The 13,773-nt window shown below is 38.5% G+C and overlaps 1 protein-coding gene across 3 annotated transcripts in view; it reads right to left on the bottom strand.

The window, feature by feature from the left end:
* LOC109054785 (CXADR-like membrane protein) overlaps positions 1-13,773 on the bottom strand; it is an 83,390-nt gene that overhangs the window by 3,901 nt on the left and 65,716 nt on the right. For all 3 annotated transcript variants that reach the window (XM_042774817.1, XM_042774818.1, XM_042774816.1), the window contains exons 2-5: positions 11,911-12,068; positions 6,215-6,410; positions 2,451-2,618; positions 29-151 (exon numbers count right to left, since the gene is read on the bottom strand). In XM_042774817.1, the coding sequence (XP_042630751.1) occupies positions 29-151; positions 2,451-2,618; positions 6,215-6,410; positions 11,911-12,068 (645 nt within the window). The remainder of the gene's footprint in view (positions 1-28; positions 152-2,450; positions 2,619-6,214; positions 6,411-11,910; positions 12,069-13,773) is intronic.

Raw genomic sequence — 13,773 nt, 5'->3', positions numbered from 1 at the left:
CACAGGCTGACCTCAGAGCAGAACTCACATTGCATTGTGACCTCGATGATACAGTTCTCCTCTCCTACATCGTTGCTGGCGGTGCACTTGTAGACCCCGGAGCTGTCCTGCGTCAAGTTCCTCAAGGTCACGATCTCTGGGTTCTTCAGATCTGAAAATAGGAAATAATACTTATATAACTGTACATACAACAAGCTGAGGTTCAACAACAATCTATTAGATAATTAGTTAGATGTTTTGGCAATTGTAATTGTTCATTTCTTCAGCCACACTTAAGACAGAGAGATTACATTCAGGGTTATTAGGTAACTACAACTAAAACCATAAAAACTTCTATTACTTGAAATAAAATAAACTTTAACTAAAGGAAAGAAAAAAAAAAAAACTCATGAAAACTGAAATTAAATAATTAAAATAGTTAAAAAAAACCTAATAAAAAATAACAAAACACAAATACTAAAACCAATAAAAAAATATAAAAAAATACTATAAATGGAGCAATTCCAAAAGGGTCCTTGCACTGCGGTGCTCGGGCCATAAAAAATAAAATTTAAATGAAACCAGAAAATATAAAGATGCAAACTAAATCTAAATGTATTTTGTTTTTTAATTATAAGTCTATTAATGGCTATATTTATTTTGCCACATTCTGTATAACAGTAAAACAAAACATTAGCAGTCTATGAAAGAAAATGTTAAAGGTTAAAGTCGGCATGAAATAACAATTTTCAGAGCTGTCTCCATCTAATCAATAACTGATGCACTGAATCATTTCATTCAAATATACGCCACAATGCAGAAGAAAGAATCGAATGCTGCTTCTGTTACATCATGAATTTTAAGTGTTAAAATCACCACCGGTCCCCTAAGAAGAATTGGCTCTTGGTATGTTTTGTCATATTTTGAAGCTGTTTTTCTTTGTTAGTTTTTATGTGTATTGTGTTATCTCCGCTGCTCAAGGACACAATGCTGATGTAGCAGGATTATATCAGTTACTCTACAAAACCTACAAAACTGTTAGCAGTGTTAACCATCTTTTACTACTTCCTTTACTGCACTACTTTACAGGCTTCAATCAAACAGAGTGTTTTAATCAAGGAGCAAAGGGAGAGTGATCCCAGCGACGTGAATGAATTAATGTTTGTGTGCGTCAAGGAGATTCGCGGTTCTGCTGAATTCCAGCGGATGAGATGAACACTAAATGTTTTCTCTGTAGCTAGTGAGAAAGCGCTCGTGTCCTGAGAACTGAGCACCTCAGTGCTTCTTCAGCCGAGGAGCGTTTGTCAGCTGGAGTGATTCGAGTCGCTGGGATCATTTACTCATCCAGGATCTAATGCCTCCTCTTTCATCTCTGCATCCTTGTCCCATCATCCTTCTCTCTCATCCACTGTCTGCTGTGAATTCTGGGGCGGTGGAGTGTTTATCGGCCAAAGAAAGCTGATTGAGAGTGAGCAGGTGGTCATTGATGAGGCTGGTTAATTGTTGAGTTTGGGTGAGGGTACAGTTCGTCTTTCCTGCAGCACTGACTGCATTCAGCTAAATAGACTGTAAAACAATATGGTGCTCTGATGATCTGGTGTCAGCAGGAGAAATCGCTCTGAATCACTGTATACTCTGTCCCATCTGCAAAGCCACATTACACTCGAATTTGTGTAGTTCTTGCACTTTTGTTGTTTTTGTTTCCAAAGCAGAACTGAATGAGATTGAATTCTAATGTAATAGCCGAAGGCCATTGAACATCTTCTTTTGCTGTATATTATTATGTATTCAAGACAATGTTTAGTAATTTTTTTAGCCTATTCAAGCTCCATATGATGCATTCTAGAAATGGGCGAGGTGTAACTTAAATCATGTGACACTGAAGACTGGAGTAATGATGCGGAACATTTATTTAAAAAAAATAATAAATAAATTATATTTTAAGATGGATTCAAATAGAAAACACAATATTTCACAATATTACAAATAAATGCATTCTTTCGAAACTTCATTTATTTAAAAAAAATTAATAAATAAATTTAACCTTTGAACAGAACTGAATCTACAATATATAGTTGAAGGCATGTGTGACTGCAGATGAGTTGATTTGAGTTGATTGAGTAGATCATATTTGTGTTTTCATTTGCAATGCATGTACTGATATAATAGCGCCCAGCCCTTATGCATAGAGGCTAATATCAATAGAGCAGATGAGATCTAATCTCCTTGTCTGTTCACCACACAACATCTGCGATTCAGAGTGCACAGGTTTAATATGCAACAATCAGGGCTTCTGTGCAAAAACTCCTCGATGCATTTGCTGCAAAGTGTGTGAAGTTCATGGCATCACATCTTTCAAGACTATTATTTGAGACACTCAACAGCAAGCGACTGCACAAACCCTCCTCTGTCCAGAATAAGGTCTGATACGCTCTAGTCTTATTTGCGAGGCTTCAGGGTGTTTGACTCACCGATGAGTGCGAGGGGAGGCAGTTTTCCCATGCTCTTGCCCTTATCCAGGACTCTCTCCCACTTGTAGTGAATAGGGTCAGATCCATCTGAAGACTTACAGCTCAGTTTCACATCACTGCCCTCCAGAAGCCGGCCTTCCATCCAGCAGCGGGGTTTAGATGGCTTCACTGTGAACAAGGGAACGAGAACGTGTGTTAATGTTAAGTTTAGTAATTTAATATTTATATCCAAAGTAGCTTGGATAGAAAGAGTAAACAGGTGCTTACACGCTGTTTTCATTGACATAACAGCGATACTTCAGGGATCAACACTTGTGGTGTTTAAACCTACAGGTCCAGATTGCTGATGACTAGGATACACCACCTAGTGGCTCAATGACAGGCATCCAGAAAAATGGCTGTGCTTTTGCATCGAGGATGGTGAAATTTTAGCATGAAACATGAAATAAAGTGTGTCTTTGTTATAAATGAAATGCTAAATGTAAAAATGGAACTCGCTGTTGAACACAAACTATACATAGTCTGACACTTTGAAGCAGTATTTCAAAATTTCAGATGAAACTAAAATTCGCAAACACAGCACACTGGCAGTTTTTGGAGGGAAATCAATATCAAAGAGGCAATCAATCTGAATTTGGAGTGGCAGGGGTCAGGATTTGTTGTCCTGTGCACTGACTGCTTTAAACTCCCCTCTGATATTACACAGCACATTTGGATCAACACAGAAGCCAAATCAAAGATCTCACTGCCTCACAACCGTTACCAAGTGACCTCAGAGCAGTCCCACTGGCATCCTGTTTACTGCAGCACTGCTCTAAACTGTTCTGGGGTCAGTTAGACGGGCCTGTCCAGAGAGATTTATCTGGAGGCTGAATGGCAGTTAAGAGACAGCCTGTAGACCTCTGTGGCCCCTTTTGGTCCTATTGACCCTGTCTATAAAAACACAAACACACCAGAAGTTATGTGTTATGGAGTTACTGCTAGTGTATATTTGTCTTTGCTCCACAGCCAAAAAATTATTTGACCAGCATGGACCATATGTATATGCAACAGTTAAAAATGTGGAGGTTTCATAGTCAATACATGCTCTAATTTTATTCTAGCAGAGCAGTTTTTAATGGGCAGATGCTTTAGTCACCTGAACAAAAACTCCATATAAGTACAGTGCCATTTTCTACAAAAAGATTATTTTACAGTAAACTTGTAAATATTATTGAACTGTATGACTGGAAACTTATTACTTTTGGTGCATGAAATAATTACACTCTTGTAGTATAAAATAATCAGCGAACAAGATTTTTCACAGCTTCAGCTCCATATTGTTAATCTATGGACATGGGGATGGACTCCAATTGAAATGATGCCCATTTATTTAGCTCTGATTCAAGAAATCTCAAGAAACAAGCAGAGCGTAGAGTGAACATTGTTGCAGGCAATTTATTAAAAATCTCCACAGTGTTGGACCAATAGCCTAGTGACTAATACATGTGTGACTAGTGTAATTTACTGGGGCTGGTTGCACCATAGTTTTATCGCTCCTTATAGACATATACATATAAAAAAAAAAATTCCCAATTAAGTATCATATTTCAATGGAAACTTAGTTTTACACTTAGTTATGTAGACAAACTGAATTCCACTCACAACTCCATGAATTTCAAGGCTGCGATTAAGCATTACTTACAACCTACCAGCTACATTCTGCCTTGACAACCAATGGTGTAACCATTTTCTACTGTTGGGTCCAAGTACACATTGTGGAGACTAAGTCCGAGTCCAAGCCATTAACCAATTAAGTGTAAGACGTTTATTAATATCTTGTTATGCTAATGTTATGTTGTTACACATGACGTGGATTTGTCTGTACTCAGTGTCCAAAGTTTATTAGTTTAATAGTTAATATATAATAGTATTTAAGACTATTATAACTGGCTTCCAGCAACTGCTGTATGCGCGATCACAAGGTGTTGCAGAAGTTGAGATGAGAACTGAGGCCTCTTTTTGGAGTGAGTTGTGAACAGAAGTGATTTGTTTTAGCTATACTGTAGATTGGTATTAGTATCCTTAAAACCTTCAAATATGCTTCCATGTTCATCAATTCTCACCTTAGCTTCCACTACGACCATGAAGAAGGCATTCTTATGGATGAAGAACTCTTATGGATTACTTTTTATGATGGATGGATGCACTTTTTGGAGCTTCAAAAATTTGGCCACCATTCAATGCCATTATAAAACTTGGAAGAGCAAGGATATTATTTAATATACTGTAACTCAGATTGTGTTTATTTGAATGAAAAAAGGCATATACACCTAGGATGGCTTCAGTGTAAGTAAATTATGGGATATTTTTCATTTTTGGCCGAACTATCCCTTTAAGAACCAGTTGTGCAACCATTTACTAGGGCTGGGTCCGAGTCCACTGTGTCAAGTCGGAGCTGAGTCTGAGACATTAACCAACTGAGTTTGAGTGGGAGATGTTTATTAATGTCTTGTTATATTTTATGTTGTTACTTTTTTTAATCTTTCATATTACACATGACATGGATTCAACTGTACTCAGAAAAAGTCAAAAATGTCTGTGTCAAGTTCCAGTACAAGTCCATCTGAGTGTGTCTGAGTCTGAGTTCATTCACAATTGCAGTCCAAGTCCAAGCACCCCAAATCTAGTAGTTACTAAGCCTCTGGTGTTTCTAATTTAAGCAAGAACTTAAGAACAACACGGTGCATCCCTCCCATGATAATTTCCTGTCCACTCTCAACTGCAAATTTGAATAAACTGGCAAATACAGGCTGAAAATAACATAATAATTTGAACACTAGCTCTCAGTAATGTGTTTATAGAGTGACGGAGAGGGAAGAGAGAGAAGAGTAGATGGGGGTGGAGAAGGGGGATTATGGGAAAGCAGTATTGAGCTAATCTTCTGTGATATGTTAATAAATGAGAGAAACTCTAGGGTGGATGGCGGATTTACATCAATCCATCCTCCCATTTCTCTCTCCCTTTCTCTTTCTCTTTCTTTACACTTTACGCCAATATCCTGTCCCTCTGTGGCTAGCATACTAATCCGTTAATAAAATGACTTAGGAAATAAAATTAAGATGTGATATACAACTTCAAACTGCTTGGCATAAGCTGCAAGTCCTTGAAAATAGGGACTATGCATCAAGAGCATATGATAGAGATGAGGCTAAATAAAAAGAAACATGTTTCCTTCCAGTTCTTGTCTTGGCTGATAGCTGTGGTGTCAGAGATACTGCGATTGAATGATGGCTTGGAAACCCTGCGGTCTAATAATGGAAACCAGACATAGCAATTGCGTTAGCAGTGCAAAAAAATGTGGGTTCAATTCCCAGGTAACACACATAATGGTTAAAAAAAAAAAAAAAAAAAAATAATAATAATTATAGCCTGAATGCACTGTAAGTCGCTTTGGATAAAAACAACATCTAAAAACACAAAATTAAATGTAAGAAGAGAAATCACATAATTCTGTCTCTTCTGTTTTTAAGAGATAGCGCTCAATCAATGTTCCCTCATCCCACCATTTCAAATAAACATCCTCTACATTTACCATCCAAAGTGAAGCAAACATCACCAACAACCAGAGTTGAGAGTGTCTGGCCAGCGAACGCAACCAATCATATTTCTAGATTATGTAAACAATGGCCAGATTTTGTAATCTGAACGATCAAATTAAATGACAGCGAGGCAGGCTAATGGGGGAAACGATTGGGTGCTGCTTCCAGAAAGATGAGCCTTACCCAGCACAATGAGGTTGACTTGGCTCCAGTGGTATTTGCCGCCAGTCTTGACCTTACAGTGGTATTCTCCAGAGTCAGTCAGCTGCAGATCGCTGATCAGGAGAGAGGCGTCTCCGTTTAGGTAGTCACCCGCAAAGGACAGACGACTGGCATGGTTGTCATTAGTGTAGACCTCGTTGTTGAAGAATGTAATGATCTGAATTGAAAGAGACAGAACTTTTGTATAAATATAGATGAAAGAAATCAGTAGAATCAGACACCATATTTCAGTTGACGCCAAAATAAAATAGCCTGAGCGGGATTCAAATACACTTAAAAAGATGTAAAAAAAAGATGCATCGCTTGCGGATGAAACACTGATTCCTCCACAAAGATCCATAGGAAAAACTCTAAAAAAACAAATGTTACGAAAAGAAAATGTGATTCAGAAGCACATATTGTGTAGTAATTCTATCCATCATAACCTTGTTTTCATTCATGTCAAATGAAATATATCTACTAGCATACTAGACCCCTAGCCTTGATAATAAAACTCTGGCATGTAACTTGTCTCCCAGCATCTGTGCTAGAAGTACATGAATAATAATTAAAAGCATGTGACTTTTGGAGGAAAGGGGCACTTTTAGCTGATCAGACTTATGGTTTGTGGCTTAATGGATTGAAAAAAAAAATAATAAAAATCCAGACACCTGAATATCATAGAAACCTGGGGTGGATTTTGACTTGGGCCAACAAGCAACCACCTAGAAGCCACCCACAACATCACACTGAAAATAATTAAAACACCTCTGAAATGTATAGCAACTCCTTGAGAGGCACCTAAAACACCCTAGTGATAACCTAGCAACACTAGCAGCCACATATCAACATGCTAAAACACTTCAGAAACACACAGAAGTGCATTAGAAAATATCCAACCCCCAAAACCCACCCAGAATACACAAATTTTGATATAGCAACATGTTAAAACACTCAAAACACGTCACAAACTCATATTAACTTAGATATGAATAGGTAGATGCCACATTTGACTGCTCCAGACATGTCAACGTGTTTGCCATCTTGGAGCAGTCAACGTGTCATCACTCACAGTAAAATTCAATGAGTTTTCAAAGATGCCATAAACTTGCACAGCCTCAGGTGTAAAACTGCCAAGATTTAAATTCCAGAAGACTACTTTTTGATTACTTTTAGATTACATTTGACCTAAAATATATTACATTCTTTTTTTATTTATTTTTTATCAATATCCTGAAGTGTATTAAACATTACATTATGCCAGGTTTTCCAAACTGGGGTCCCTGAATGAACTACAGGGGGTTTGTGAGTTGGTGAAAAGCTGTATAAAAGCAGTAGAATTGTATAAAGGAAAATTTAAGAGAAAATTTGGGCAAATCAAATTATTAATAATTTACTGCCATTGTGTGAATAATATGTAATAATGTAATCTGTACAAAAGTAACTGTATTCTGATTATGAGCATTTTAAAATGTAATACAATCTGTTTATAAGTACTTACATTTTTGGAATCTGATTGTGTAGTCCAGATTACATGTAATCAGTAACTACAGTTACTAACTATGGTTGCAGTCAGCTTGATCTGCTTTATCTGTTCACATCTAGTTGTTCCCTTATTTTTCGTCTGATTTGCGACAACTGTACTACTCCATACAAAAGACAAAAGGGTTTCTAATATAAGAACCTCTACCTGTGCTGACTGCCATGGAAAAGATGCTAAATGGCTGTCACACACAAACACAGCTGCCAACACACACATTCACACAGTTTGACGGTGACAGCCTCCTGAATGCCTGGGGTAAAGGACTAAACACTGATGCCACTACACATCAACAGACCTGGGGTCGGGTCCACCTGCCAGAGCTGTCTGCGATTGCTGCTTATCTCACACACACACCACAGCGCGACAGACATGAGAAAACTCTGCTGCACAACTGAATTTCTGCTGCACGGCAGAAATCTGCATTTCTGGCAAAACATCTGTGATTCTTATTGTATGCATTCTGCATCACTGACAGTCATAACATGATGCTCTTTGTCATATTTATTTATTAAGATTACAATTGACAGCAGAAAAATCTTCTCTAGCATAATCTTCTCAAACACGAGTAACATCTGAGTCACGGGTTACGGCTTCACTTCAAAGAAAGAGGTTCTGTGATGTTAGCAATAGCCAAGGAGGTGCAATATAGCTGGAGAGAGTTATCCATTAGCATTTCCATTCATCACAATGGCAGCTGCATGGATGTCGTATGGAAGTCATCTGTGTGACCTGCATGCTACACAGTACTACATCAACACACAAAGTCAAAGAGTAGTGTGCATTGCTGGGAAGAATAATAAAAAAAAAAAAAAAAAACATAAAAAAAAAACCTTCCTAAGTTGTTTTTCTAGTCTTTCAGTCTGGTCTATTAGCCGGTTTAAATGTTTTTTTTTTTTTGTTGTTTTTTTTTTGGGGGGGGGGGGGGGGGTTCTTTTTAGATTAGTAAAATGGGAGACCAGTTTAAATAAGATAAGACTAACAAACACTCAGCAGCCATCCAAACCACCCTACCAACTGCCTGGCAACCACCCAGAACTCCATAACAACCAGCAACAGCCTAGCAAACTGCCTAGCAACAACCTACCAACAACAACCAACTAGCAGCCACCCACAACACCCTGGCTAGCAACCACCCAGAACACCCTAACAACCACCTACAACACTCTGTCAACTGCCTAGCAACCACTCAGAACACCCTAACAACCACCTACAACACTCTGTCAACTGCCTAGCAACCACTCAGAACACCCTAACAACCACCTAGCAATGACCTAGCAAACAACTAGCAGCCACCCACAACACCCTGGCTTGCAAGCTCATAGAACACCCAGTAACCACTTAGCAACACCCTAGCAACCACCAAGAACACTCTAGCAAAAGCCTAGCAACCACCCAGAACTCCATAACAACAACAACCTAGCAACACTCACGCAACCACCCACAACAGTCTGTCAACTGCCTAGAAACCTCCCAGAACACCCTAACAACCACCTGGCAATGGCCTAGCAAACTGCCTAGCAACACCCTAGCAACCAACTAGCAACCACCCACAACATCCTGGCTAACAACCAAACAGAACATCCTATAACCACTTAGCAACACACTAGCAACCACCCTAAACACCCTAGCAACTGGCTAGCAACCACCCAGAACACCCAGTAAGTATCTAGCAACATTCTAGGAACCACACAGAACAACCTAGCAACACCCTGGCAACCACCCTAAACACCCTAGCAACCAACCAGAACACATTAACAACAATAACATAAGAACATAATATTTTTTTCTGATTTATTGGGTAGTCTTTAAAACCTTCAAAGTTCAAGCTTTAAACTACTTCAAACCTTCAGTTCAGGCCTTCTCAAGACAACACCATTGTCTTGACAAACTTTTTATCTAGTTTTAAATGGTAAAAACAATTTAAAATATTATTGTTTTTATTGTACTTTTGACCAAATAAATGCAGCCTTAGTGAGCAGAGATAATATTCAAAATCTACTTTCTAACAGGCTGTCAGTGGAAAAAGATGATGTAGTGACGGCATCTACCTGCAAGAGTTAACTAGGCCATGCTAACCATGTAAACCTTGACCAATTGCTTTTAACAACAGCGTTCTTGTGAACAAAACCCCATAGAGTCAACAACACATTACTAAACAAGCTGTGGTTAAATGTTGACAAGCCAAATGCTTCTAGTTACACAGGCCTTCTAGTGGAACAAAGGAATGACTTATTCATTATGCCAGGGGCTCAGTTTGAGTCCTAATCAAATTTTCAGACATTTGATTTTAATTAATGGCGTCTCAAATGTTATCTTTCCATTAAATATTACATGTGATGGGCAACCCCGTCCCATAGACTTCGAAGACTCTGATGCAAGTTTCTTTTTAGGCCTGTCTGTCTTCTGCAATGAAATCTCAACCGACTCCGAACAGATCTGCGTTGACTTTTAAACAAAGGAAAAGATCTCTGTCTGTTATGTGGGGGAATAAAAAGCCTTATGGCAATCAGATAATTAAATTAATCTGAAAGTATATCTCCTGATTGACACATATTGACTTCCCCCTGATGAATTATGGTGCACTGACACATAACGGATACCTAAACTCAAAGCTATGTTCAAACAATATTAGTTTCACAGTGAAAGATTCTCTCTTCAGGCAGATAAGAAAAAGCTCTTATCTGAATGTGTTTCTACGAGAGCGAGGGAGAAGAGAGATGGGTGAAGCATCTGTTAGGTGCACTGATACACGCGTCCCAGATGGGTGTGTATTTCAAAGAGAGATGTGTAGAAAAAAACTGATTTAGACCTGTGACAAGATGGCAGGAATGCAGAGAAGCACTGTGCTCACAAGCCTCAGACTGAGAAACCATGAAGGCAGTCTTTGTGACTGCTGTATCACTGAGAGAGATGACAATCAAAACTAGGCAGTTGCTAGGGTGTTTTGGGTGGTTGCTAGGGTGTTCTGAGAGATTGCTACATGGTAGCTTGCAAGGTTGAGATTTTGTGCTTGTCCCCTACTGACAAACACAATAAAAAAAGCAACCTGTCCTCCAACTAATACGCTCGTATAGGTCGTTTGTCCAAATCCCTGAAATACGACCCATCAGAGTGTATACTACAATTGCGCCCCTATCGGCAAAAGGTCGTGTTCATATTAATGTTTTGTACTCTTTTATTTGCACCGTGATTGGCGTTTCGTGTAGCTCAGTTGGTAGATTATTGCGTTATACCTTGATATGCAATCATGCTATCATGGGTTCGATCCCTGAGAATGGACGTGCACGTAAAATGTATATGCTCAAAAAATCATAATTTAGCATGATTTCTGTGAGGGTTAGGTTTAGGGGGTGGGGTTAGGTGTGGTCATTCAAACGAATAAGCCTCCTAGTAAAATATGTACGAATTACTGTGAGATCGGTGTAAAAAGTCCACACATTGCATTTAAATAAACGTGCGTTTTGATTGGTAATGACGTTATACGTCATTTTTCATGACGACAGACGCAACGCGATACTGTCATTATTTTTACGCCCGCTAGAGGCCGCTTAACGTTAAAACGTAAAAATAGGTCGTAATAAGGTGCTTGCACAAACGACCTATATGGTCGTTTTTTGTTGGAGGACAGGCTCAAAAAAAGAGACATTCACTTGTGTCAGAAGAGTTAACTTTTTCTATTAAAGGATTATGATGTAATTTTGATTTATTATTATTATTATTTGGAATAGTTACTTGAAAAAGAGAAAAAATATGATGGTGACAGGAAGGGCACACAGCCTTGTGACAACTTTCCATATTAAAAATTATTATTAGAAAGAAAGAAAGAAAGTTTGGTGACAATCACATGAATCCTCTAAGAGGATAATTTAAAAGTTAATGTATTTACACACAATCCATAATAGGTGACTCCTATTAGGCAGAGCAAACAAATTTCAAAGTAAAATTTGATTTGCTCAATGAGAACTATACATATCCATAGTTTCCTATAGATACCTACAGTACCTGTATGTATGTATGGTATATGCACTGTACAAAACTCACATCAAGAAAAATCTAAGTAAAACAGAAATAAAATAAACAATGAGAGAAGACAAGACAAATTTCGTGAGGGCATAAAGAACAAAAGATCTCTTACCACGCGCTGTTTGATGTTGGGTTTCTGCAGGAGCCATTCTATGTCCAGTGTTTGCCCATTCGACTGCCAGAACTGGTGATGACAAGGCAATGTGGCATTGTCCCCAACAACCCGCTTCATCTCGGTCTGAGCCCCGGCCGAGAGCAAACTCAACAGCACTGTAGAGAAAGACACACACACAACATGTCTATGAGATCACACAATGGTATATGTCATAAAATGTTCATGCTCTATCGTGTAGCACCTACACTAAACTCTAATCTAAACCTAACCAATAATGTAAACAAAAGCAAACTGGAGATCAAAACATATATTCTGAAACAGACATGCCATTTTAGCTGGCTTCTAAAAGTCTTTGAGCTACTTCATTGTGACTTGTGTTTCACAGGACTCGCCCCTGAGTGCTCCACATCACAAGTCTAATGCTGTACCGGGTGCGCTACTAAGCAAGTTTACTACAGCAAACATATGGAGCTGGTTATGTGATACAAACATCAAAATGAATTTGATTACAAATCATGCACTATGGTAAATGTATTTTGAGGTCATAACATAGCATTGTGCAAAAAACTGCACAAAATAAGTGTTTATTAATCGATAATCTGCCCCATAATCATAATTTGTCTGAAAATGGTATAAAGATTCATTCAGCCATGATATTCTAATGAAAAACTAAATAAATAAAATAAATAAATAATAATAATAATAATGAGGGGCTAACTGCACCATGCTAACCAGCCAAACCTTAAACTCTTAAACTCAGTTCTGCTGATTTAATCAAGGCCTTTGGACAGAGAAATAATTTTCAATTAACAAATCCCGGTGGATAAAAAGTCCCTTTTTCACAATATCTCACTGAATGTTTCACATGGGAATACAATTCAGTAGCTAAATGTATTATGAATGCCATTTCATGTTGTTTTTAAAGTTCTAAACATTCATTTAGCAGGTTCAATTTTCAACAATCACAATAAAGTTCCACTACAAGACTGAAATTATCATTTAGTCTAACAAAAACACACTGCAGCAACACATAAAAATATTTATGTACAACTTTGGAAGGTTAGCAAAGTCCCAAAATCCCAGATAGGCACATTTTCACACTCTTCTGATTTATACATTTACAAATGCACCACAAAACAGCAAGTCCACATCAAGTACGCTATTTCAGACAGCAGAGTTCTTTCTGCCACAGGGATCCTGGCTAATTTACTGGAGGGTGTTGGACATTGCCGGAGGCTTGAGTAGCATTACAGACAGGCGTCGTGGGGATTTGCAGACTACTTAGGTCCCATGAGGGAGGAATAGGATGAGATGCGCAATTTCTTCCACCTGGTGAGAGGAGCTTGCAATACAAACAATACAGCATACTTGCAGCTTCACCAGTCTTATATGTGCAAAACCAACAGATATTTATGGAGCTCTGGCATTAGCATAACATTATACTTAATCTGCTGCCGAATATCGCAAATAGTTGCAGACTCTTCACGTATGCAACTGTTGCTAAAATAATGCCAGCATACACATACGTCGTACTTCTGTAAATATTATGACATTTCCTCATTTTAGCTCTTCAACCCAAGGGAACAGGGAAGGGAATGAGCTTGGGACTGATGGATGTGCTGTTTCGAATGTATTTTGTCTGGCTGTGCTCATTTGGCAATTATCATGTCATGTTAAGAATGGATGTGCCACGTGTCGCTGGCAAAGCACAGCTCGTGATTAGATGACTGACATGCATGAGTGACTGTCCTCAATCAATGAGACACCACCTGTGCCAAAAAACAGTCTTACTGCTCCATGATACAAAGTCAATGGGCTGTAATGCATCCGATTTATGGTTCCTGGAGTTCACCAGGGCAT

The sequence above is a fragment of the Cyprinus carpio genome, chromosome A18 (genome assembly GCF_018340385.1).
Source record: "Cyprinus carpio isolate SPL01 chromosome A18, ASM1834038v1, whole genome shotgun sequence".
NCBI lineage: Eukaryota > Metazoa > Chordata > Actinopteri > Cypriniformes > Cyprinidae > Cyprinus > Cyprinus carpio.
The sequence above is the reverse complement of the archived record's forward strand: the minus strand, read 5'-3'. Positions and strand labels throughout refer to the sequence as shown.